The 27,594-nt window shown below is 44.8% G+C and overlaps 1 protein-coding gene across 3 annotated transcripts in view; it reads right to left on the bottom strand.

The window, feature by feature from the left end:
• Positions 1-464: 464 nt before the first annotated feature.
• The window catches only part of FANCC (FA complementation group C), a 342,843-nt gene continuing 315,713 nt past the window's right edge, over positions 465-27,594 (bottom strand). For 2 of the 3 annotated variants that reach the window (XM_073545963.1, XM_073545961.1), the window contains 2 exons: positions 16,466-16,666; positions 465-920 (listed from right to left, as the gene is read on the bottom strand). In XM_073545963.1, coding sequence (XP_073402064.1) covers positions 789-920; positions 16,466-16,666 — 333 coding nt within the window. In that variant the 3' untranslated portion in view covers positions 465-788. The remainder of the gene's footprint in view (positions 921-16,465; positions 16,667-27,594) is intronic. The other variant, XM_073545964.1, reaches the window with a different exon arrangement.

Below are 27,594 nucleotides of genomic sequence, written 5' to 3'. Positions count from 1 at the left end.
TCATCTTTTTAAGTGGTGGAACTTGCACTATTGCTGACTGACTAAATACTTTTTTGCCCCACTGTATATATATATAGATTGTTTGCTCAAAATACAAAGGAAATGTGTCATCTTTAACTTTACGCCTTTTAGAGATCATTTCATCTTCAACTTGCTTAACTGTTCACAATAACAGTAATTTTGACCAGGGGTGCCAACACTTTTACATGCCACTGTATTTCTACATGTGGAGCTAATACTTGATAATGAATAAATAAAAATGTTTGGAAAGTTTTGTTTTCATGTTTTCATAATTTGCATATCATTTACATATCTATAGATCTTACGTTTTCCATTATTTCATGACTTTTCCTTCTTGGGGCTACAATTTCAATGTTGTGGACTGTTTTTTCTTAAACAGAATGATTCACATTTCTATTATTCCAAAGCACACTTTATTTGCAAATGCAGTATTTAGTAAGAAGTCAGGGTAATATCACATTTATTTTATTTCCAAATGGATATGTGAAAAATCCACAACAAATATTTTTTTTTTTAAAATGACGCCAAAATGCCAAACCACTCATTAATATTAAACTGGTCACCAGCAACTTCCTGACATCTGCATTCTAAATAAGCAACTCTCTTGAGTCAAAGCTGTGAAGAAATAGCTCCATTTTCGTACAGGAAAAAGCGACATGGACAAATTAGTGCCAAGAGACATCAATTGCCGGTGGCCACTAGAGAGTGATACAACCTGTATGCGGTGATGTTATAAGGAACATTAAGTCTTGCTTTTCTGCTTCACGCTAGAAGTCTTGCAGCAGTTCGTGCACGATCGTGATTATCTTCTGACTTTCCATTCCTGAAATATCTAGTCTGCTTAAAGTACGAGCCAGTACGTCAGAAACTTCACTGGCAGCTTCCGGTGTCTGAGTCATCTGAGAGAAAGGAAACAAGTAACATTATCCTCAAACGCCTTTCAATATTCCACAAATATGCAGCGTGCTTTCCCAAATACTAATAAGCAAAAATACGACCATAACACAAACAATATTCATGTTCCCAATTAATCTTCCCAAAGCAAGAGCTGGCTCGCTACAATTTTATCAGAATGTGACCTTCACTTGGAGTCTTGAAATAAAAGGTTTTGTAGCCAAAATTGGTAGCGATAGGCAGCAAAAAGAAAAAGCATTCTCATATCCGCATAAGCAGTAACCTTTCTCCTTACTTTGTTTTACATTGTAAGTCTGCTTTATTGTTTCTTCTATGAAAACAGATTCCGATCTGACAAATTCCTAGAAAACAAATTTATAGTAATCTCTACAAGAGTCTGAATGTGCAAAAATGTAAAGATTTCCAGCCAGCAACTAAAAAAGGAACATAAATTTAAAGGGAACCGGTCACATTGTACATGCAGGCCGATTTGTGGACCAGCATGGTATAGAGAAGGAGAAACTGAGCAGAATGATTTGATACATCTAATATATAAAGCTCAAGTGTGTGTATGTACTGTATGTATGTGTGTCCAAGATTGGCATCCGTACCGTCGCAGCTACAGCCACAAAATTTGGCACAGTCACACGTCTGGACCCCGAGAGCGTCCTAAGCTATGTGGTGAGGCAAAATTTTAACCCCGCGCGTTCCAATTCACCAATTTTGCCCCTATCTACATAATGGGGAAAAAGTGTGTGTGTGTATCAAGCCCCGCCCCTCATTATGTCATAATTGTTGCCTTGGCGACGCTGATGTCATCATAGGTTGCAAGCCCCACCGCTCATTATGATGTCATAATGGTTGACTATGGGATGGAGGATGTGTGATGGGTATATGGGCATGGGACTATGGGATGGAGGATGCGTGATGGGTATATGGGCATGTGATTATGGGATGGAGGATGTGTGATGGGTATATAGGCACTCGACTATGGGATGGAGGATATGTATGATGGGTATATGGGCACGGGCCTATGGGATCGTGGATATGTATGATGGGTATATGGGCACGGGACTATGGGATGGAGGATAATTATAATTTGCTATAACTAACCACAGTTAGTTACCATACTATGCCCGGGCAGCGCCGGGCTCTTCAGGTAGTATACCATACTTTTCGGATTATAATAAACACCTTTTTCCCAAAAAAATTTGGAGGGAAAAGAGGTGTGCGTGTTATAATCCGAAAGTATCTTACCTGGTGTCAACGGCGGTGGAGTGGGATCACATGAGCCATGGTTGCGGATTCAGGAGGTGGGCGGCGGGAGGACTGGAGCGATGCTGCAGGCCCCATCCCCTCTAAAGATCTCTGCGCATGCACAGATTTAGATCTCGCGAGACAAGATCTCATTGCTCAAGATCTCAATTTGTGTATGCGCTGCCTGTGGCGGCCATTTTTCGGAAGCCCACCGCAGGGATATTTGCGGGAGAGGGGACCTCCGCTCACCAGCGCCGACATCTTCAGAGAAGACGGGGCCTGCATCATCGCCCCATTCCTCCCCCGCTGCCGACGACCTCCTCAATCAGCGACCCTTGTGAGAACATCACCCCACTCCTGCCGCCACCCTCCTCTTGCAGCGACCATGGCTCCTGTGACCCTGCTCCACCGCCCCCAAGTAAGCTACTGTTAAAACGGATTATAAGACGCACTACCATTTTATTTAAAAATGTTTTTTTCCTATTTTCTTTTAATGTTGTTGATAATGACTAAGAGCCAATGAAAACACAAACTTCATTATCTCAGTAAGTTAGAATACTTTATAACACCAGCTTGAAAAAATGATTTTAAAATCCGAAATGTTCGTCTACTGAAATGTATGTTCAGTAAATGCACTCAAAACATGGTTGGGGCTCCTTTGGCATCAATTACTGCATCAATGCGGCATGGCATGGAGGCGATCGGCCTGTGGCACTCCTGAGGTGTTATGGAAGTCCAGGTTGCTTTGATAGCAGCCTTCAGCTCATCTGAATTGTGGGGTCTGGTGTCTCTCATCTTCCTCTTTACAATACCCCATAGATTCTCTATGGGATTAAGGTCAAACAAGTTTGCTGGCCAAACAAGCACAGTGATACTGTTGTTTTTAAACCAGGTATTGGTACTTTTGGCAGCGTGAACACTTGCCAAGTCCTGCTGGAGAATGAAATTTCCATCTCCGAAAACCATGTCAGCAGAGGGAAACATGAAATGCTCTAAAAATTCCTGGTATACAGCTGCGCTGACTTTGGTCTTGATAAAACACAGTGGACCTATACCAGCAGATGACATGGCTCCCCAAACCATCACTGATTGTGGAAACTTCACACTAGACCTCAAGCAGCTTGGATTGTCCGTCTCTCCACTCTTCCTCCAGACTCTGGGACCTTGTTTTCCAAGGTCTAGTGTGAAACGGGTTCTGTGTAAACATCTCTTTCTGGTCGTATCAGCCTTCAAAGAATTCGTGATCCAGGCAGATGCATCAGAAGTCGGCTTGGGAGCCGTGCTGTCTAAGGAAGTAAATGGAGAACATTCCATCCTGTATCTGAGCCAGAAGATCTCGTCTTGCGAGATAAACTTCAGTGGGTACAGAAAGTATTTAGACCCCTTTAAATTTTTCACTCTTTGTGTCATTGCAGCCATTTGGTAAATTCAAAAAAGTTCATCAAAGAAAAGCATTCAGACCCTTTGCTCAGTATTGAGTACTCCTTTTGAGCTAGCTCTGCTATGAGTCTTCTTGGGAATGATGCAACAAGTTTTTCACACCTGGATTTGGGGATTCTCTACCATTCTTCCTTGCAGATCCTCTCCAATTCCATCAGGCAGGATGGTGAACATTGGTGGACAGCCATTTTCAAGTCTCTCCAGAGATGCTCAATTGGGTTTAGGTTAGGGCCCTGGCTGGGCCAGTCAAGAATGGTCACAGAGTTGTTCTGAAGCCACTCCTTTGTTATTTTAGCTGTGTGCTTAGGGTCATTGTCTTGTTGGAAGGTGAACCTTTGGTCAAGCCTGAGGTCCAGAGCACTCTAGAAGAGGTTTTCATCCAGGAAATCTCTGTACTTGGCCGCATTCATGTTTCCTTCAATTGCAACTAGTCGTCCTGTTCCTGCAGCTGAAAAACACCCCCATAGCATGATGCTGCCACCACCATGTTTCACTTTTGAGATTGTATTGGGCAGGTGATGAGCAGTGCCTGGTATTCAACACACACATACCGCTTAGAATTATTACCAAAAAAGTTCTATCTTCGTCTCATCAGACCAGAGAATCTTATTTCTCATAGTCTGGAAGTCCTTCATGTGTTTTTTTTTTTTTTTTTTAGCAAACTATGCAGGCTTTCATTTATCTGGCACTGAGAAGAGGCTTCCATCGGGCCACTCTGCCATAAAGGCCCGACTGCAGTGATAGTTGACTTTGTGGAACTTTCTCCCATCTCCCTACTGCATCTGTGGAGCTCAGCCACAGTGATCTTGGAGTTCTTCTTTACTTCTCTCACCAAGGTTATTCTCCCACGATTGCTCAGTCTGGCTGGATGGCCAGGTCTAAGGAGATCTCTGGTGGTCCCAAACTTCTTCCGTTTAAGGATTATAGAGGCCACTGTGCTCTTAAGAACCTTGAGTACTGCAGAAATTCTTTTGTAACCTTGGCCAAATCTATGCCTTGCCATAATTCTGTCTCTGAGCTACAGGTCCAGTTCCTTTGACCTCATGATTCTCATTTGGTCTGACATGCACTGTGAGGTCTTATATAGACAGGTGTATGCCTTTACAAATCAAGTCCTATCAGTTTAATTAAACACAGCTGAACTCCAATGAAGGAGTAGAACCATCTCAAGGAGGATCACAAGGAAATGGACAGCATGTGACTTAAATATGAGTGTCTCAGCAAAGTGTCTGAATACTTATGACCATGTGATATTTCAGTTTTTCTTTTTTAGTAAATTTGCAAAAATTTATACATTTGTTTTTTTCAGTTAAGATGGGGTGCAGAGTGTACACTAATGACAAAAATGAACTTTTTTTTAATTTACCAAATGGCTGCAATGAAGCAAAGTGAAAAATTTAAAAGGGGTTTGAATACTTTTCATGCCCACTTTATGCCATTGTCGAGAAGGAGTGTCTGGCTATAAAATGGGCCATGGATAAGATGAAGTATTACCTAACTAGGTTGGAGGTTGAGTTTGAGCAGGGGGGATGAATATGTGACAGGGTCACTGGCCCCGTATGTGAGGGGCGATATGTGTCGCAAAGGTTATCCTGCGTGATTTGAAACCCATAAGTTTCCCTCCAGCATGGTATGTGCTGAGAGTAAAACCAGTCCTTACCAGAGTCTGGGTTTTATTGTGCATAGGTCTAAGAGATGGGTGGAATGACTACTCACCGTATCTCCACCTCAAGGGTGTGGCTGGAGGGAGTTAAATTTCCAGCTAGTTTTTATTCTGTCTGGTCTGTTTGGAGGAAGGAAGCCTCCAGATTCACGCTACAATGGGAGTTGCAGTGTGTTTGTCCCAGAAGCTGGAGCCATATAGGGAAGTTTTGTATGGACTTTTTATTTTTCATTTGTGCCAGAAAGGCTGTTTTTGTGTTACTATTTTGGCTTTAAGGCTTATGAAGCAATAAACTACCCAGAGACTTTAATAAAAAGCGTCCCTGTGTCTACCTTGGAAAGCAGCTGAGTGAGCCGAGCTCCCACAATATATATAAAAACTTCCTTCTCACCCCCAATGGAGGTGGTCTTTGTTGTCCTTTCTCATTCTGGGGTGCTCTACCAGAGGCATAGGAGTTTGACAGCATTGTGCTTTTCTGGACAGAGTTTTGCTCCTGGGATCAGTTGTAGCCATTCTTCCAACTTAGGGGTTACTGCTCCAAGTGTTCCTATCACCACTGGAATCACTGATGCTTTCAGCTTCCACATCTTCTCCAGTTCTCCTTTGAGGCCCTAGTATTTCTCCAGCTTCTCATATTCCTTCTTTCTGATGTTGCTGTCACTTGGTACTGCCACATCTATTATCATTGCTGTCTTCTGATCCTTGTCTACTATCACAATGTCTGATTGGTTAGCCAATACCTGCTTGAAGTCCCACAGGATTTTTGCTCTTTCATTCGCTACCACTTTTTATGGGGTCTCCCACCTGGACTTAGACGGGCTTAGCCCATATGCTGTGCAGATGTGCCTGTATACAACTCCCACTACTTAGTTGTGGCGTTCGATATACGCTGCTCCTGCTTGCATTTTGCATCCTGACACTATGCGTTGGATGGTTCTGAGGTTTCTTTGCATAGTCTGCACCTTGGGTCTTGTCTCGTGTGGTAGATTCCTGCTTCTATGGATCTGGTACTTAGTGCTTGCTCTTGTGCTGCTATGATTAGGGCCTCTGTGCTGTCTCGGAGTCCAGCTTTCTCCAGCCATTGGTAGGATTTCTCAATGTCAGCCACCTCCTTTATCTGTCGATGGTGCATCCCATTCAGCGGCGGCTTGTCTTGCCTGGCACTTTATAGTCTTGTTCTTCCTTCCAGATCTGTTGTTATTGCTGCCTTAGGCTTTCTCTCAACATCTCATCTTTTGGTGCCATTTTTCTGATGTATTCCTGGACACTCCTTGCTTCATCCGTGATGGTGGCTTGGATGCTTATCAAGCCTCAACCACCCTCCTTTATGTTGGTATACAATCTTTGGGAGCTAGACTTAAGGCCCTTTTACATTTAGCGATGCACCAGCGATCCAACCAGCGATCCGACCCGGTCAGGATCGCTGGTGCATCGCTAAATGATCGCTAGTGAGCTTTCATACAGAAAGATCTCACAGCGATGCAGCAGCGACGCAGCGCACGATACTTACCATTCACACACAGCGATCCTGCGTCCTCCCGCCCGCCTCCACGCGTCGCTGGACGTCACAGCAGGAAGCCCAGCAGGAAGCAGACGACGAGAAATGGAGCCGGACATTCTCGCGCGATCAGCGATGAGCAGCGGGGGAGCCGGTCGCTGGTAAGTATCACACATAGCGATATCACTAGCAATATCGCTATAACGTCACAAAACCAGTGACGTTTTAGCGATATTGCTAGCGATATTGCTTAGTGTAAAACCCCCTTTAAGGTTGAAACCTCCATGCATTGTGAGGAGCTTTTATGTCTTCACATATGCATCTTCCATCTCTTCTTTTGGCGAGCACACTATGCCCGCAGGCTATCTGATAACTGTAAGGGCATATGTATTGATGGCGCAGATTTTTTTCTTACCATTGAGCTAGCTCTTCAGGCCCTGTCTTACCCTTTGATGGTATTTGGATGTTGCTGCTTTCCTTGCCTCCTCATCATGGTTACCGTAGCCCTGTGGGATGCTGAGGTACTTGTAGCATGTCTGTACATCTGCTATGTGTCCCGCTGGTAATTCCACTCTCAGTCTTGACTACCTTACCTCTCTTTATTACCAACTGGCCACACTTCTCCAGTCTGAAGGACATCTCTATGTCTTCACTGTAGATCCTTGTCAGGTGGTTCAGTGAACTGTTGTCTCCTTCATTTTTCGCACACAGCTTGACCTCATCCATGTAAAGGAGGTGGCTGATGGTGCTTTCACTCTTGAACTTGTATTCATAGCCAGACTCTGTACTTATCTGATTGAGGTTCAAGCCTATGCAACACAGCAATGGGGACAGTGCATCACCTTGGTATATGCCACATTTGATGGTCACTTGTGTGAGTTGTCTTGAGTTGACTTTCAATGTTGTTCTCCATAGCCCCACTGAGTTTCTGAGGAAGGTTCTTAATTTACTGTTGACATTGTAGAGAGCCAAGAATATATATATAGTGTCATGGCCTAAAGTGTTGAATTACACTTATTTTGTTCTACACGTTTATTTCCTTTGTGTGTATTGGTACAACACAAAAAATAGAGGAAAAAAAAAATTGGACATGATTTCACACACAAACTTCTAAAATGGGCAGGACAAAATTGTTGGCACAATCAACTTAATATTCGGGTGCATGCCCTTTAGAATAAATAACTGCAATCACTCGCAACCACCGAACATCTCCTGTGAACACGCTCTACCAGCGCTACTGATTTCCCCCGGTAAGCTGAATTTGGACTGTAAGACGGACTCCCATTAGACGCATTAATTTTTTTTCCCCTATTTTCCATCTGAAAATTTGGGGTGCGTCTTATGAGCCGTTGCGTCTTAAAGTCCAAAAAATACGGTATATATCTCAATAGTTCCAACATCTACAGTATATTCAGAAATGCATCCTAATCCTGGCAAAGTAATAAAATTAGGATTAAATAACTCATCAAAATTGGTAAATCAAATATAAATCAGATTTGGCATCATTACACTATAGCATTACAGAGTGCAACCTTATTTGTTAATTATATATGGAGGTGGCTACTCTTAGTATGCACCTGTTCACACCTAAATCTCTGCTTGGACGTGACGGTCAGTCTTTGATATTTGTATACAAAGGCCATCTGACGGAGCACTCCTCCTATAGCGGTTTTAATCATAGGAAGATCCTACCTACCCACATACATGTAGGTTATCCCTAAAGGGGTACGCATCTCTGAAACCATATGCCATAATTAAAAAAATTAAATAATTACATACTCGGAGCAGCAAGAATAAAATCACATAAAAACATGGATTTTTGTGATAACTCACCGTAAAATTCTTTTCTCCGAGATACTCATTGAGGGACACAGATACTGTGGGTGTATGCTCCTGTCGCTAGGAGACTGACACTAAGTGAAAAAAAGAGGTTAGCTCCTCCTCCGCCATATACACCCTCGCCCCTATTGTGGGCGGAAATCAGTTTGGTGCCAAAGCAGTAGGAGGACAACAAAATAAATCAGCCCTAATACAGGTGCAACATGTCCAAAACACCACCCTTATATCAAATTAGTAAATGCATATAAATTTAAACAAAACAAGAGCCAACTGGCTAATAGGATGGGTGCTGTGTCCCCCAATGAGCATCTCGGAGAAAAGGATTTTACGGTGAGTTATCACAAAAATCCATGTTTCTCCTTCGCCTCATTGGGGGACACAGATACTGTGGTACATCCTAAAGCAGTCCCTGGGTGGGAGATTGACTCACCGATCCAAGCTACATGCACCTCTTGTTTAAAGGTGCGCCACCGCTGCTTGGAGAATCCTTCTACCCAGGCTCGCATCCGCCGAGGCCTGAGCATGGATATTATAATGTTTGGCAAATGTGTGCATTGCTGGACCAGGTTGCTGCCTTGCAAACCTGTTCCGTCGAAGCCTGGTGTCGAAGCGCCCACTGCCCGAGTAGAGTGTGCTCTGATCCCTGCTGGAATCGGCGTGCCTCTAATGCGGTAAGACTCCTGAATAATCAAACGAATCCATCTGGCTATGGTCGATTTTGAGGCAGCGAGTCCCTTCCTGCGCCCTTCGGGGAGCACGAACAGCGTGTCTGTCTGACGAAAGGGTGCCATCCTCGACACGTACCTCCGGAGGGCTCTTACCAGGTATAACGTGTGAAGAGCCTTTTCCACACGGTGCACCGGTGCTGGACAAAATGAAGGCAAGACAACATCTTCATTAATGTGAAAAGAGGACACGATTTTCGGCAGAAAAGGAGGGGCTGGTCTGAGCACCACCTTATCCTTATGGAAAGTGAGGAACGGGGCTTGGCAGGATAGGGCTGCCAGTTCTGAAACCCGCCTGATAGAAGTGATGGCCACTAGGAACAACACTTTCCAGGAAAGTTACCTCAAGGAGATATCCTGAAGCGGTTCAAATGGAGCTTCCTGCAGAATACTTAGGACAAAGGTTAAGGTCCCAAGCATCCATAGGCGTTTTATAGGGAGGTATCAAGTGGGAGACTCCCTGGATGAAAGTCTTCACCTGCAGATTGGTAGCAATTCTGCGCTGGAACAGGACGGATAAGGCCGATATTTGTCTCCTGAGGGAACTTGGGGCTAAGCTCGAGTCTAGGCCCGATTGGAGAAAAGTCAAGATGTTGGGGATCGAGAATCTCAGCGGAGAAACACCGTGGCCTCGACACCAAGCAAAGAACACCTTCCAGGTGTGGTGGTAAATTTGTGCTGAAGCAGGCTTCTGGGCGCTAATTATTGTAGCGACCACCTTGCTCCCAAACCCTGCCTGGATTAGAATCCAAGATTCAACAGCCATGCCGTCAAACATAGGGCCCTTGAGTTCGGGTGGCAAATCGGCCCTTGAGAAAGTAGATCTGGGCGCTCTGGCAGGCGCCAAGGAACGTCGACGAGCAGCTGCATTAGATCTGCGTACCACGCTCGACGGGGCCAGTCTGGGGCCAGCAAAATCGCCAGAACCCCTTCCGTCTTGATCTTCTTGATGACCCTCAGAAGTAGTGGCAGCGGGGGAAATAGGTATGGGAGGCGAAACTGGTTCCATGTCAGAATCAACGCGTCCACAGCGATTGCCTGCGGGTCCCTGGCCCGAGCGACATATGTGGGCACCTTGGCGTTCACTCTGGACGCCATCAGGTCCACATCCGGAGTTCCCCACAGCTGACAAATCTGCCGGAAGACTTTGAGATGTAGAGACAACTCTCTGGACGCAAGACCCTGCCGCCCAATTTTCCACGACCGGCATGTGGACAGCCGAAATCACCGAGTGGTTTGCTTCGGCCCACTGCGGATCGTGCCCCACCTCGCGCATGGTTGCTCTGCTGCGGGTGCCCCCTTGGTGATTTATGTAAGCCACCACCGTGGCATTGACTGACTGAATCCGGACAGGGCGGCCTGCTAGAAAGTGATGAAACTTTTGCAGAGCCAGCTGAATTGCTCGTATCTCCAATAAGTTGATCGGGAGGCGTGCCTCCTGTGGCGACCAACGTCCCTGGGTCGTGTGGTGGCAAAACACTGCTCCCCAGCCGAGGAGACTGGCGTCGGTTGTCATCACCAACCAATGGTCTGGGGGAAAGGTTTCCCCTGGGTCAGAGAGGAACTGGTTAACCACCTTCCGAGCGACTGCCTGACTTGAAAGGACATTCGGCACTGCCGATCGAGCGTGAAGGGATTCTTGTCCCAAGCTGACAAAAGGGCATGCTGCAGAGGGCAAAGATGGAACTGGGTGAACGGTACCGCTTCCATTGCTGCCACCATTTTCCCTAGACTCCTCATCCCGGATCGGATGGTATGAGGGACTGGTTGACGAAGTGTCCGGACTCCCTGCCGGAGCGCTTGCACCTTTTCCTGAGGGAGGATTACCAACCCTCAGCGAGTGTCGAGAATCATTCCTAGGAAGATCTTTTCATCTGGCACAAGGGATGACTTCTTCGCATTGACCAACCACCCTAAGCGGGCAAGAGTATCTAGCGTGATGTTGACATTTTCCTCGAATGCCCGTATTGAAGGGCCTTTGACCAAGAGGTCGTCCAGCTAAGGCAAGACGACTATGCCTCGAGAATGCAGTATGGCCATGACAACTGCCATAACCTTTGTGAACACTCTGGGAGCCGCAGCTAGCCCGAAGGGTAGTACTACGAACTGAAAATGTAGATCGCTGATGGCGAAGCGTAGAAACCTCTGATGAGGAGGAAAAATGGGAATGTGCAGATATGCGTCCTGGATATCTATTGAGGCCAAGTATTCTCCTTGCTCCATGGCCGATATGACTGACCGGAGAGACTCCATCTGGAAATGTCAGATCCTGATGAATTTGTTCAGAAGCTTCAGGTCCAAAACAGGCCTGACAGACCCGTCCTTTTTGGGAACCGCAAAAAGGTTGGAATAGAACCCCTGATTTTTTTCGTGTTCCAGCACTGGCACAATGACTCCGCTGTGCTGGAGCGATTTGATGGTTCCCAATAAAGCCCTTGCCTGGGCATCCACCCTGGGAAGCCGGAAAAGAAAAAACCATCTTGGAGGGTATCTGACAAATTCTATTTTGTATCCTGAGGCCACCAATTTCTTTACCCATGCGTCGTGAGCGACATTGGCCCAGACGTGGAAAATCCAGAGTAGGCGGCCACCCACCTTGCTTGTGTCATCTGGTAAAGGCCTCGAGTCATTTGGCCGACGATCTTTGGGATCTGGATCCGCTCGATCTGGGCTGCTGAGTACGCATTGTCCCCAATGAGTTGGCTCTATACGAGACCTGCCGCTCCCTATCCTGGTTGGGGCGGCCTGAGGCGGCGGAATTGGCCGCTGTAGTTCACCCGGTGTTGCGAAAGGCCCGAAAAAGGGCCTGAAACGGGTGACGAAAAAGCGGTTTGATCTTTTATTGAGGGAGAAACCCGCTCTTTCCTCCTGTGGAGTCGGAGATAAGTTGATCCAACTTCTCCCCAAATAGGTGGCCGCATTGATAAGGCAGGGAAGTCAAGGACTTCTTAGAAAACTTGGCTCACCATGTCCTTAACCATAGGGCTCTTCTGATAGAAATTGCATTAGCGGCAGCAAGTGCCGAGCAATTGGCCGCATCCAAAGATGCATTAATTACATAGTCTCCGGCCATCGCCATCTGACCTGCGACCTCCGAAATCTCTGCAGGTAGATCCTGCTCCTGCGCGACCTTGTTTAATGTTTCTGACCATGATATTATAACCTTGGCTACCCAAGTTGCTGCGAACGAGGGAGCAAGTGCTGACCTTGACGCCTCATATACTGAGGGAGCTAAGCTCTCTATAAGGCGATCCGTGGGATCCTTAATCGAGGAAACACTAGGGACAGATAGCAGGGTCTTAGTGGCTAGGTGCAAAACCGGAGGATCCACCATCGGGGATTCCATCCATCTTTTACGGAGGTCCGGATCAAACGGATACCTTGCTTCGAGTGCCTTTTGACCCGAGAAATGCCTGTCTGGACGTTCTCTGTGCCGCTGCACTATGTCCTCACACTCCAGGTGAGAGGAAAAAATTCTGTGCGGGCGCTTCACTCGCTTAAATGCCACTTTATTCCCCGTAGCTGCTGCGAGATCATCCTCAATCCCCAGGGTCTGATTGACGGCTTCTATGAGGCTGTCCACTGTTTCACGTGACCCTGGAGTGTCCAGGTCAAGGGGCTCATCTGAGTCACAATCTGAGGTCTGCTCGCTATCAACCACTCGTGACGGGGAGCGAGAAGCAGAGCTTACGGATGCCAAGGCACCGGATAGACTGGGCGACACCATGTGGATTAGTTTCCTCGGGGTCTGCCTGGAGTGAGAGCGGCCCCTGCAGGCCGGAGGCTTTTGTGAGGTGGAGTTTCCCTCTAAGGCCGGTGAGCCATTGTCCCTGCCCCTATCTGGGGCTTGAAGGGACTCTATTGCTCTCGTAAGCGACGCCATGGACTGTGACAGTGATAGGGCCCACTCTGGGGGATTTGACACATTGGTCATGGTCGCAGGGGAGGGCTCCTGGGCACGTTCGGATTCGCAGGCTTCACATAATCGCTTGCTCTGCGCCGGCGGAAACGCAGCCCGACAAGAGATGCATGTAGCGTAAAAGAACATGTGCGTCTTTGCTTTTTCAGACATGCTATATGTCCGCTGCTGGGAATGTGCACCTCATTTTCCCTGTAGTGTGGCCTCTTGGGCAGCACTTACCTCAGTCCTGCGCCCCCACGCCCTGGCTGCTTCCTTCAAATCGCGCGCCACCAGCTGTGGGAGTGAGCCAGCATGTAAAACCACTCTAGGGACAGTGCTTCCGTTCTGCGGCCTAGCCGCGCTCTGAAGCCAGGCCTAAATTTGTTCGCCGCCGCCCAGTGCGGGGCGGGCCGCCGGAAGTGACGCGCGACCCCAGGGGCGGAATTTCCGGCCGCGGCCTCAATTTTTCCCCTACCCGACCGGGAGAGGCGTGGTACACAAAAAACATGGCGCCACTAACTGCGCGGCGCCGCCTGACGGATCCAGGCACCCTCAGCCTTGCATGGCCGGTGGCTTCCGCCGGCTGGAGGCTCCAGCCCTGAGATCTTTGCAGGAGCCCTCCCAGACCCTCTCCTCACCGATGATCCTCTTCAGCCTGAGCGCAGGTATGTGAGGGGGCCTTGATAAAAATAGGACGGTGCAGGCACCCTAGCTCCATCTAACCCCTTCAGGGGGTGAGGGGAGGGACCGTCCACCGCCTTGCAGCACCGCAGTCTAAGCATTGGTGGAGCAGTGGGGGCCGCACGGACTAGTCTTGTGCCTCTGTACAGCCCATGGTTTCAATACCTAGGGGTGGTCAGAGCTAAGTCCAGCATTGTGTCCCACGACGTGGGAGAGGATAAGTGGAGTGACACTCGCACGTGCTCGCCCGTTGGTTTTGGGAAATCGGACCCTTTCAATAGGATCCGTTGCCCCTGTCACATCTTCATGGAAAAAGACGAAAAAAGTCTGGAGAAAAAAAACAGACGTGTACCTCCATGGACACTAAGCAAAAAACTGATTTCCGCCCGCAATAGGGGCGAGGATGTATACAGCGGAGGAGGAGCTAACCTCTTTTTTTCACTTAGTGTCAGCCTCCTAGTGGCAGAAGCATACACCCACAGTATTTGTGTCCCCCAATGAGGCGAAGAAGAAAAAACTGGCCACAGGTCCTCTTTAAAGGGTAACTCCAAAGAAAAACAAATTTGACAGACCTTTCTTTCCAAATTCATTAACAGAAAGTCATAAATATTTTCTGCCAAGTTAGATAAGGAGGCTAAAGCCTGTTTCAAGTCATTCTGCTTAATAAGTCTGCTAGCTAACATTACATTTGTCACCCCTCTCATCACATATCAGAGTTAAATGGTAATTGGCTTACAAGTTCCATTAAAAACAAAGTAAAAACTCATTCTATGGTAGGGCGAAGTCAGACAGACATCGGAACGCAATGCTCGGACTGGCCAGTGACTCTAGAGATCCAAGAATGACAGCTTCATATATTTCTATGCATCTGTCACATTCGGTTCGGGAGAGCGACTGGTCAGTCTGAGCACTGTGTCTGATCTCGGTCCCATTTCATTGGCCGTCTAATATGCCATTAGGGTAAGGGATTATGACAGGATTTATCATTCAAAAAATGCCTATTTACTGGCAAATAACATTTTTTGAGCAAGTTACATTAATGACTTTTTCTAATTCCGCAACAGCCTCACCTCTTGTTTAAAAGTTGGTATTTAACACGCGCCGGCAGAGGGGACTCGTCGTTCTATGCTCCCATTGGCACACCTGTGAAGTCAAGGTGGGGAGCCGCTGGGTTGTTATGACAGATGGGGGTTTACTGAAGACCCCTGTACCTTCCATTACAATCCTCCCAACCAGCCCAAATTTTTTTTCACTATTTAAAAACAAAAACTTCACATGTTTTGTATCTGCATACTCGTTTTACCATATAGTGAACATGAACATGGTAAATAAAAAAAAGCAAATGTGGAATTGCACTTTTTTGCAATTGTAATGGACTTGTCATTTTATTCCCGCTTTCCAGTGCATCACATGATACGAGTACAACTCGTCACGCAAAAAACAAGCCCTCAAATGGCTATGTGGACTGAAAAATAAAGTTATGGCTCTTGGAAGAAGTGTCGGGAATACGGAAAATTACGATATCTTGAAGGGGTTAATGGTATGCATGTGCTATTCCCTCATCAATCCATCATCAATGAAGAAGATAAAATGTCTGGAGCGGATTCCAGGTGTGGCATTTGCATTTCGCAGCTGTCGCTGTGAACCCACAACATCCAGTCAAAGGAGTTCTCAATAGAAAAGAAACAAACCATCATTAGGCTGAAAAAATAGAAGAAATCCATCAAAAAGATAGTAGAAATTTTAGGAGTGGTCAAATTAACAGTGTGGTACATTCTGCAAAAAAAAAAAAGCGCAGTTGTGAGCTTGGGAACTCAAAACGTCTGGATGTCCACGGAAGGCAACAGTGGTAGATAAACACAAAATCCTTTCCATGGTGAAGAAAAACCCCTTCACAACATCCACCCAAGTGAAGAAAACTCTCCATGGTGTTTGAGTATCTAAGTCTAACAAAGAGAAGACTTCATGAAAGCAAATACAGAGGGATCACCACAAGGTGCAAATCATTAATCAGCATTAATAATAGAAGGCCAGATAAGGTTTTGCTCAAAATCTTTTTAAAGAAGCCAGCCCAGTTCTGGAAAAGCATTCTTTGGACAGATCAAACTAATATCAACCAGAATATGGGAAGAAGAAAGGATGTTGAAGGCTTGGAATGGCTCACGATCTAAAAGCACACCACATCCTCTGTAAAACATGGTGGAGGCAGTGTGATAGCATGAATTCTGAAGTGTACAGGGCTATACCTTCTGCTCAGCTTCAACCAAATGAAGCAAGGTTGATTGGACGGCACTTCACAGTACAGATAGACAATGACCCAAAACATACTACGAAAGCAACCCAGGATTTTTTAAGGCAAAGAAGTGGAATATTTTGCAATGACCAAGTCAATCACCAGATCTCAACCACATCGAGTTTGCCTTTCACATGCTTAAGATCTGGACCTAACTATATATTGAAAAAACATAAAATGTTTTATTAGTCATTGGACCAAAACTAGTGATTGCTTCTGGCAACATGAATACTTGTTACACATTGACACTCACATGAGAAATACAGTCCTTGGCGACACTCTGACACTCAGGACAGAATAGAATGAAAGTGACACAGAGATGTCTAATCAACTGCAGGGTACATGGATGCCATGCATTTGATTCACCAGCGAATATTTTATGAAATGACATGGAACAAATGGATGAACTTCTTCGGAGTGAGACCAACCATTCATAAACAGCTTTAGCTTCACCCTAAAAAAATAACATATTACAATGATTAATTTGTGAAGACAACAATGATAGTGTTTTAGTGATAGCAAGACTTCAAACATGTAGACATCTGTAGAAGAAACTTCTGTAACAGGCTTATTCCAAATGAGGGATTAGTGACTGCTGAAAGCCATGTTAGAAAGTCAGTAGACCATTCAACTTCTAGAAGGAAAGACAGATTTTAGGCATTAGTGCACATGAGTTGACATTTAATTCTAAAAAGGCAAAAAGTGAAGGTTAGGCATTTCTTTAGTGTCTACAATTAAGCTGTCAGGGCATTTAGCCAGAATGTTTTTTTTGTTAGCTAAGAAACTGATGAAAGAGTCATTATGGATTGCAAGGTTGTAGCCTGAAAATAGGAACATTTAGAAATAGGAAATTTTGGACTGAGTACAAGGTATATAGAAGACCAATTTGGATAAATTATGTAACAAAATAACATTACATCATTACACTGAAATTCCACATGCGTTCTGCTAATCTTCAACAAGAATGTACGATTAACTTAGATTTTTTAAAACAGCATAAAAAATGCAACAGTCTTAGCAAAAAGTAACACCAAATTAACTAGTAATTGTCACTGATGTACTCAAATCTATATACAGGCACTGGAATCTTGTAGCAAGAGGAGGGCAAGATGGATTCTATCAGTTATCATGAAATCCTAAGACAATGCATCATGAATTATTCTGTGAGGAAGCTGAAGTCTGGATGGCATTGGACCCTCAAACAGAACAATTATCCCAAACATACTTCAAAAATCACGTAGGCTTTATTTCAGACAAACACATGGAAGATTCACGACATGGCAGCACGGTCGTTAAACTTGAACCCCATAGACAATCTTTGGTGAGATTTGAAGAAATAATTTGAAGCACACAAACTCAAGATTTTATAGAACATTGCCCATGAGGGCAAGACTCCTCTCGAACATGGCTAGAATCTAGTGTCTGGCTCTGTATCATGTCTGCAGCAAGTAACAACTGCCAAAGTGTGCTCTAATTAGTACTAAAGACACTTGTCATGAAGGGGTTAAATAATTCTGAGATGGCAGTAGTCATTAAAAGTGGCATTTTGTGTTGAATTTGAAGAAACCACTTTATATTAGTCTTTATGAGCCATTTATATGGTTCTTGATCTTTGAATGTTTGTAAATTTTAATAATAAACCTAATGGCGGGTTGGGGGGGGGTGAAGAATTTTTAATGCAACTGTGCACTGTCCATTACTGATTCATGTGAATATATAAATCAACATTCAAACTTTATACAGTGGATTCAGAAAGATTAAACTAACATTTGTACTCAGGACAATTAGCCATATTCTTAATCTGGAAACACAGTAAGAAAATAAAGTAATATTCTGGCCTCAGAAATAGTAATTTACAGGACACAAAAAATACTGATTTAGTAAATACTTGTGTTCCCTTTCATACCACGCTACGCTGGGTTATTTTGGAGTAAATACTCTTCCTGTAAATGATGAATAAATTGACAACTGAATGTAACATCTGGACATGTGGACAAAGGAGGTTTGTCCCTACAACTGAGTGCATAGAGTCAAAGCTGTGCATGGCCACAGCCACAAGTTGTAACAACTAGTAGTTACTCTTTCTATAATTATTATGGTGCTTGAACCTCTAGGTCAGGGGTCTCAAACTCGCGGGCCAACTGCGGCCCTCAGGACAATAGTTTGCGGCCCTCACCTCATGGGCCCTCAGGACAATAGTTTGCGGCCCTCACCTCGGCCGGGATCACACATGCGAGAAACATGGCCAGTCTCGCATGTGAAATCCTAGTCACACGTAGTACCGCTCATTAAGATCATAAAAATGGACGCCACTCCACTCCCATAGGCGTGGCGCCCATATGCATGAGCTTAATGAGCAGTACCACGTGACGTGTGACCGCACGCTCATACAGGAAGAAGATGGACCATAGGAGCTGCAGCAGGAGGAGGTGAGTATGATGATGGCTAGACAGTCACAGCAGCCTGCTGTCAGCAGGCAAGGCGTATGAGTCACACTGACAACACATGCAGCAGGATCAGCCGAGCAGGGACCGGACCGCGCCATAGACTCAGGTGCGCCGGGTTCAGAATGAGCGGTGGGATGGGGCGGTATATTGCTCTCGGAGGCGGGACATCAGCCGGCCTTATTGTGAACTTGCGCCATTACCCCGAAAGTTGCAGTGCACAAAGAATACAATTTGAAACGTCACTACATAACTAGACATGCTAAGGAGTATGCAAAATACCAGGGAGATGAAAGAGCCAACCGGATTGCTAATCTTAAATAATATCTACTGAGGCAACAAGATTTCTTTAGGAAAGCAACCAAAGAGAATGAAGCAGCAGTCGAAGCTAGCTACGTGGTTAGTGAGACGATTGCTAAAGCAGGAAAGCCATTCAAAGAAGCTGAATTTGTAAAAAAGTGCATATTACAGGCTGCAAGTATTGTCTGTCGAGAAAAGAATGGTCAGTTTAGCAACATCAGCCTTTCTGCCAACACCGTAGCAGAGCGCATTTCTGACGTGTCAAGTGACATTTATGATCAACTGTGTGAGAAAGCAAAATGTTTCAGTGTATAATCAGTCGCTCTTGATGAGACCACAGACACCACCGACACTGCCCAGCTTGCAATCTATGTCCGTGTTGTTGATGACAATTTTGAAGTCATAGAGGAGTTGCTCACAGTGATTCCAAAGCATGGCCAGACCACCGCTCAGGAGATATTTCACCAGCTGTGTGATGCCATTGACAATGCCGGTTTACCTTGGAGGAGGTTTGTTGGAATAACAACTGATGGAGCGCCATCAATGACAGGGAGGAAAAATGGACTGGTGGCACTTGTTACAAAAAACCGGAAGAGGAAGGTGTGGAGGAGGTCATTGCTCTGCACTGCATTATCCATCAGCAGGCCCTTTGCAGCAAATGCCTGAAGTTTGACAATGTGATCAGTCTTTCGTTGTGAAATGCATCAACCAAATCAGATCCAGGGGCTTAAACCACAGTAGGTTTCGTGCTTTTTTAGAGGAAATGTAATCAGAATATGGGGATGTGCTCTACTTCACTGAGGTACGTTGGCTCAGCAGGGGAAACATATTGAAGAGATTTTTTGAGTTGAGAGCGGAAGTGAAAGCCTTCATGGAGAAAGATGGGGCTGCTGTTCCTGTGCTAAGTGATCCAAAATGGCTCACGGACTTAGCTTTTTTTGTTGATATCACACATGAGCTTAATGTACTGAACAAGAAGTTACAAGGTCAGGGGCAACTTGTCAGTGCTGCCTATGACAACGTGAGAGCATTCTCTGCAAAACTTATGTTATGGAAAGTCCAGCTTTCACAGACAAACCTTTGCCATTTCCCATCATGCAAGGCACTCATGGAAGCAGGCACACCATTCAGTGGTGAGGAGTATATGGATGTCATTTTGAAGCTACAGGAGGAATTTGATCACAGATTTGCAGACTTCAAGACGCACAGAGCCACATTTCAAATTTTTGCGGTCCCCTTCTCCTTTGATGTGCACGATGCCCCGCCAGTGCTTCAAATGGAGCTCATTGACCTGCAGTGCAACTCTGAACTCAAATCCAAGTTCAGGGAGGTGAGTGGAAAAGCAGACAAGCTCGGGCAATTTTTGAGAGAGTTGCCCCCCCAGCTTCCCTGAGCTTTCCCGAATGTTCAAGTGGACCATGTGTCTTTTTGGGAGCACATACATGTGCGAAAAGCTCTTCTCTACCTTGAACTTCAATAAGTCCAAGTACATGTCCAGACTTACTGATGAGCATCTTCAAGCCCTACTGAGGGTCTCAACTGGTTCCTCCCTTAAGCCAAATGTGGCTCGGCTATGAGAGAGTAAGGGTACTGTCACACTTAGCGATGTACCAGCGATCCCGACCAGCGATATGACGCGGTCAGGATCGCTGGTACATCGCTAAGTGGTCGCTAGTGAGCTGCCACACAGGCAGATCTCACCAGCGACACCGCTGGGGACGGGGGTCGCTACTTACCTGTCACACCAGGCGATCCTGCGTCCTCCCGCCCGGCTCCACGCGTCGCTCGTCGTCACAGCAGGAAGCGCCGCAGGAAGCTGACGACGAGAAACAGTCCAGCCTGTTCTCGCGCGATCAGCGATAACCAGCGGAGGAGCGGGTTGTAGGTAAGTATCAGACATAGCGATATCGCTAGCAATATCGCTATAACGTCACAAGTTATAGCGATATTTCTAGCGATATCGCTTAATCTGACATGCCCTTAAGCGCTGCCAGATCTCTAGCAGCAAGAAGTAGGCAGAAGAAACCATGTTCTAAACAGTTTATGTTCAATGTTCCATTCATGTTCAGAAAGTTAAATGTTAAAGAACTGTTAATACAGACATCTGAATCTGAATAATAATAATTACATTTCTCTAGTCAGCAACTATATGTGGTTTCTTCAGTCTTCTATATCTGCTGTATTATCATTTTCATTATATTTATTTATGACTGATTGATTTATTTTTTTTCTTATGATTTTGTCAATTTATTTTTATTTGATAACATTTGAATGTTTTTGTAAGAGCTTTTCTTGTGGAAAACCTGATGCGGCCCAGCCTCACCTAGATTCTACCTCCAGCGGCCCCCGGGTAAATTGAGTTTGAGACCCCTGCTCTAGATTCAAGCAACATATTGTAATCCGATTTCTTATATTTTATTATTATTATTCTACTTCTTCTTCTCCGCATTTTCTGCAATTAATGCGGCCTGAACCGCTCAGTGCAGAGACCCCGTTCAGGTGGCGTTTCGAAGCCCTCGGTGGGGAAAGGTATGCTATGTATTTATGGAGTCGATCCGATTTGTAGTTTTTTTTTTAAAAAATCGCATTTTACGCAAAAATTTTCCCATAAGAATTAATGGCGACCCTTCCATGACCCCCCAACTGACATGGATTGAAGCCACAGCGCAGGTGCAGTGACCTTACAAAGATGGCAGCTATGCAAATGCAGCTTCCACACATGACCAGAATTAGCTAATGGAAGCTGACAGATTGCTGATTCTTAAAGGTGCAGCGCGCCAATGGCTTCTGAAAAGCCCCACTGTTGTGAGTTCATTTTCCCCTTCATTACTGAGGCCCGAGGAACTCCCTTTTCTGGTAAAGAAAGGTAGTGAGCCTGATTATCAAACACCTGAGGCTGATGATTATGACTGGCTGAGTGGAGTTACTGACTGGATATAAGGCTGCCGACGCCCTTCTGCCCTGCGGGTGATTTCTCTGTGGGATCCTTGGAGACCAGTCTGAATTCCTGCTCCTCTAGAGCTAAGTTTGCTGCTCGGCCTTTTGCTTTTGTGCTTTGACTTTGTTTTTGCTTTGTTTTTCTGGATTTCTGCCATTCCCTGCTGGGGTGTGCTGAATTCATTTAGCTCTGTCTTCTGAAAATACCTGAGTGCTGATTTAGTTTTTGAAGCCTAGCTGCTTCAGGGCCTTTTTCATATCAGCTTGTTGGCTTATGTCTTTGATAGGGTTTTGGCAGATTGCAGACAGCAGCCTTCCTGTCCTTTGCTATCTAGGTAGTTTTGGGCCCCGTCTTTCCTCAGTCTATCTTTCTGTCTGTGTTAGTATTTTCATCTTGATTCACCGTCATTATATGTTGGGGGCTGCCTATTGCTTTGGGGTCTGCTCTGGGGCAGTTTAGATTTCCCCTTTCTTTCTTTAGGCCTATGTAATTCTCCGGCTGTGATCGAGGGGTCTAGGGCATCGTAGGAACCCCTCACGGCTACTGCTAGTTGTGTTGATAGGTTCAGGGGTCTGCAATCTGATAGTTGCCAACTTCTCTGGTTTTCTGGACTTAGCTTGTATTTCTGCTTTTGCCTCCTACGGTGACTCATTCATAACACCCCACCCAGTGATGGCTAACCTTGGCACTCCAGCTGTTGTAAAACTACAACTCCCAGCATGCCCTTGCAACCGGCAGCAGTTGTGGCATGCTGGGAGTTGTAGTTCTCCAACAGCTGGAGTGCCAAGGTTCGCCATCCCTGCAGTCGGACGCCAAAGTTGCTTTAGAAGCCCAGTGTGCCAAAGTGGCCCCTGAGGGGCCTGGAGAGCCAAAGTGGCAGCATGTGTCAACATGGCTAAAGTGGCTACCAAGTGGCCAAAGTGGCTACCGAGGTGCCGAATGTGCCAAAGTGGCTACCAAGTGGCCAAAGTGGCTACAGAGGTGCCGAATGTGCCAAAGTGGCTACCAAGTGGCCAAAGTGGCTACTGAGGTGCCGAATGTGCCAAAGTGGCTATACACAACATTCATATTCTAACTTTACTTTCTTACAGTCGACACCTGATACACTGCTATAAAGCTGGCAGCACTGTTCAAGCACCATGTGTTTCCTTCAGGAAATGCCCATCTAGTTTAGCATTTAAACTCTTAACCCTTGAAATTATATATCTGTCATGGAGCAGGTCAGGGACTTGGAATGGGCTCAGAAGTCCACTCTACACAAAGCAGATGCCGGCTATATTATATAGCTGGCATGTGCCTCTAACAGCAGTGATTGGCGCGTTAACCTCTTACATACTGCTGTTATTAGCTGACAGCGGAATTTAGGTGCCGTGATCCAGCCCAGACCTTAGTTTTGGCGTGCGTCCCTTGGCTCCCATGTGATGTGATCACTGAAAGCCGATGGGCTGCTATGACAGCCAGGGGCCAGCTGAATGCCCCGCTGCCTGTCATATGATATCCTATGTGCTGTCCAGCCTGCAGCTGGGTGTCACAGAAGATAGCGATTTTTACTATATACAGCCATACTGTGGTATTGCTTTATACAGTAGAAGCGATCAGACAATCACAGGTTCATGTCCATTTACCAGTTAGAGATTGGGGAAATTTTGACCTTAATGACAAAGCCAAATTTTAAAATTCTGGCAACTGTCCCTTTATGAGGTAATAACTCTGGAACGCTTCAATGTATCCCGCTGATTCTGAGACTTTTTTCGTGACATATTGTACTTTACGATAGTGGTAAAATTTCTTCAATATGACTTGCTTTTATTTATGAAAAAATGTAAATTTGACAAATTTTAAAAATTTACCAATTTTCAAACTTTTAATTTTTGTGCCTTTAAATCAGAGAGTCATGCCACACAAAATAGTTCATAAATATCACATGTCTACTTTACATCAGCCCAATTTTGGAAACAATTTTTTTTTTGTGCTAGGAAGTTATAAGGGTTAAAAGTTGACCAGCAATTTCTAATTTTTCCAACAAAATTTACAAAACTATTTTTTTTAGGGATCACTTCACTCACACTTGAAGTGACTTTGAGGGGCCTATATGACAGAAAATACCCAAAAGTGACACCATTCTAAAATATGCACCCCTTAAGGTGCTCATAACCACATTCAACAAGTTTATTAACCCTTCAGTTGCTTCACGAGAACTGAAGCAATGGGGAAGGAATAAATTAACATTTATCTTTTTTCACAAAATATTTACTTTAGACCCAAACGTTTTTATTTTCTTTACAAGGGTAACAAGAGAAAATGGACAAAATAATATATTGTGCAATTCCACCTGAGTATGTCGATAGCCATTGTTTGGGCACATGGCAGGGCTCAGAAAGGAAGGAGCACCGTTTCACTTTTTGAACGCAAAATTGGCTGGAATCAAGAGCGGACGCCATGTCGTGTTTGGAGAACCCCTGATGTGTCTAAACAGTGGAAACCCCTCACAAGTGACCCCATTTTGGAAACCACACCTCTCAAGGATTTTATCCAGCTATATAGTGAGCATTTTGAACCCACAGGTACGACATAGAATTTAATAAAATTAGATTGTCATATTGAATATGTCATCATTAGTGTTGACCGCAAGTGCTCGCTACTCCAGTTTGCATCGGGTATGCACCAAATATCGCAGGTGCTTGAGTGACATGCTCGAGTCCTTCCCTGCATGTTTCACGGCTGTTGGACACACACAATAAAATGCATGGATCGGCAATACTCCGTGCATACCCGAGCATCAGATACAAACTCAATTAAGGAGCACTTACGCATTAACACTAGCCTTCATATCGTCATTTTCTATGTTTGAAAAACTCTCAAATCTAACTCCAACCCTAACCCCAGCCCTATCTAACCCAACCTCAACTGCGAAGAATGGAAAAAATTAAAAATTATATAAAAAAATTGATTCTAACTAAGGGAGTGACAAAGGGGGGGGGGGGCTCGGTAGACTAAATTTCTCTCTTCCCTGATATCCTAGATCATATCAGAAGAGAGAGAAATGAAATGTAAACTGGACCTTTTTTTGTGATCGCAGTTATTCGGTGAATAACGGCCAGGGTCTCGGCTATCCCCGGAGATTTTCCAGTGCTGGGGGGTGCTATACCCTTATTTCCGTTAAAAAGCGACGCAGAGGGATAAGTAAACTTAACTACCGTTGTTAAAAGGCATATCAGAGGTCGTTAAGGTAAAAAGTAAAGGAAAAAGTTTTAACATTTTTTAAAAAGATAAACAAGTTGAAATTGCCTCCTTTTCCCAGTTAACAGTAACGAAAGGTAAAAAAAATACCCATACTTGGCATCAACATGTTCAGAAAATTCAGATCTATGAAAATATAAAAAGTAACCCGATCTGTGAAAACTGTAAACAGAAAAAAATAACTGCCAGAAATGCGGGGGTCTGTTTGCATCAACTCCACACAAAATGCAATTACAATTGATCAAAGTGTAGTATCCATCTCAAAATAGAATCAATAAAAATATCATGTCGCCATGCCAAAAAACAAGCCCTCACAAAGCTCCATATATCTCGTCACCATTTAATTAAAAACATATATATGCAAGTTTGGTATCGTCGTAAAAGTACTGACATGTACAACCATATTTCCAGGTCATTTTTACTGTAGAGTAAACGAAGAAAAAACAAAACCCAAACAGCAATTGTGGAATTAAATTTTTTGCAATTTAAGTTCATGTTGAATTTTGTTAATATTTTTCAGGCAACCATATGATAAAATGGAAGGCGTCATTCAAAAGTACAACTAAACCAAGCCCTTATATGGTTTAATCAAAGGGAACATAAAAAAGTTACGGCTCCTGGAAAAAGGGGAAGAAAAAATGAAAGCACAAAAATAAAAAATTGCTTGGTCCTTAAAAGGTCAAGTTGCATTTACATTGCAAGATAATTGTGAATGAGAGTTGTTAAAAACGTTTGTTTCATGATCATCTTGCTGCGTGAACAGGCTGCAGATCACCTGATTGAAGAGAAAATCCTTCGTTCATTGGGTGAAATGATCTTATGCGCAGCTCACAAAATCAACATTCTCACGGTTACATCTCGGTTAAACAGGACTTGTGCTGCCAAGAACTATGGCAACCTATGTGCTCTGGCCGATCTAGTATAGTGCTTAGTGCACATTGTTGACTTTGGTCTGCCAGTGCAAACAGGCATTTAAATGGCCGCCGAAGGACACAATTTTAATGATCTGCAGTTGTATTGTGTCGCCGTTGGTCCATGTAAACAAGCTACGAGACGAAGAAGAGACTATCTTTAGGCTATGTGCCCACGTAGCGTTTTAAACCGGACACTCAAAACCGGACTCCTTCCCAGAAATCGCGCGTTTTTTTTTCTGCGCGATTTTACCGCGATTATGCTCGCGATTTTGCCGCGATTTTCACGTGCGAAATTCAAGCACTTTCCAAGCGATTTGAAGCATCGCTTGGAACGTCATTGACAGGTTGGTCACACTCGTCAAACATAGTGTTTGACAAGTGTGACCAGCTTTTTACTATTGAGGCTGCCTATGCGGCATCAATAGTAAAAGATAGAATGTTAAAAATGATAAAAAAAATAAAAAATCGGGGTATATTTACCTTCCGACGTCCCGCGCAGTCTCAGCGACGCTCCCGTTCCCAGCGATGCCTTGCGAGACCTGTGATGATGTTGGTCTCGCGTTGCTATAGTGATCTCACGAGACCGTTAGAGTAACGCGAGACTACGTCATCAGGTCCTTGCCGCAAGGCATTACTGGAAACGCTGAGGCCCGGGAAGGCTGCGCGTGACACCGGAAGGTAAATATACCCCGATATTTTATTTTTTATTCTTTTTTTTACAGGGGTATGGTACCCAGGGCCTGGAGGACAGTCTCCTCTCCTCCACACCGTGGGTACCAACCGCACATGAGACGCTTAACTTTGCACATGGTGGGCATAGCCACATGCGGGAAGTAAGCGGTTCTCATGCATTCCTATGGGTGCGGAATCGCGGCAATTCTTTGCGATTCCACAAAAAGAATGAGCATGCTGCGTTTTTTTCCGCGATGCGATTCCGCCGCGGGAAAAAGCGCAGCATTAGTACAGCATGTGCGGAATGCCATAGGAATGCATGGGGTGCGTTCTGTACGAGTTTTTTAAACGTTTTCGCGGCAAAAACGCTTAAAAAATCGCATCGTGGGCACACAGCCTTAAACACGCTTTCAAAAGCAATGAATGCATGGAGCTGCATGTCCCTAATCGGATTATTTTAAATTTAATTTGATTAAATCTTGTGTAAAAATGGAAATAATGCTCAACAACTACTGCACTTACTAAATTATGAAACATTATCATGGGTGGTCCATAGATTTAACAGATTCTAATGAGTGCTGGGAAAAGCTAACATAACTACATGCACAGATAACAAAGCTCTCATACACACATTCTTCGAATCCGCAAACAGAATGAATGTGACCATTTTATTTTTAGAGTTTAGCTTGGAAGAAATTTCTGGATTGAGCCAATTTCTATACCCATGGAAATGTTTCTGCCACTTCTTACTAGCAGTATTTGCTTCAAAGCCGAAATACATATATACAGGTGAAATACTTAGCTCAGAAAGGAGAGGCCACGCCCCTGTTTATACAAAGTACTAAAGATCACAGCAAAACCAACTAACATAAAT

Source organism: Dendrobates tinctorius, unplaced genomic scaffold, assembly GCF_039654945.1.
Source record: "Dendrobates tinctorius isolate UK_male_01 unplaced genomic scaffold, ASM3965494v1 ptg000144l, whole genome shotgun sequence".
Lineage (NCBI taxonomy): Eukaryota > Metazoa > Chordata > Amphibia > Anura > Dendrobatidae > Dendrobates > Dendrobates tinctorius.
This window is presented reverse-complemented; position numbering and strand designations above follow the sequence as displayed.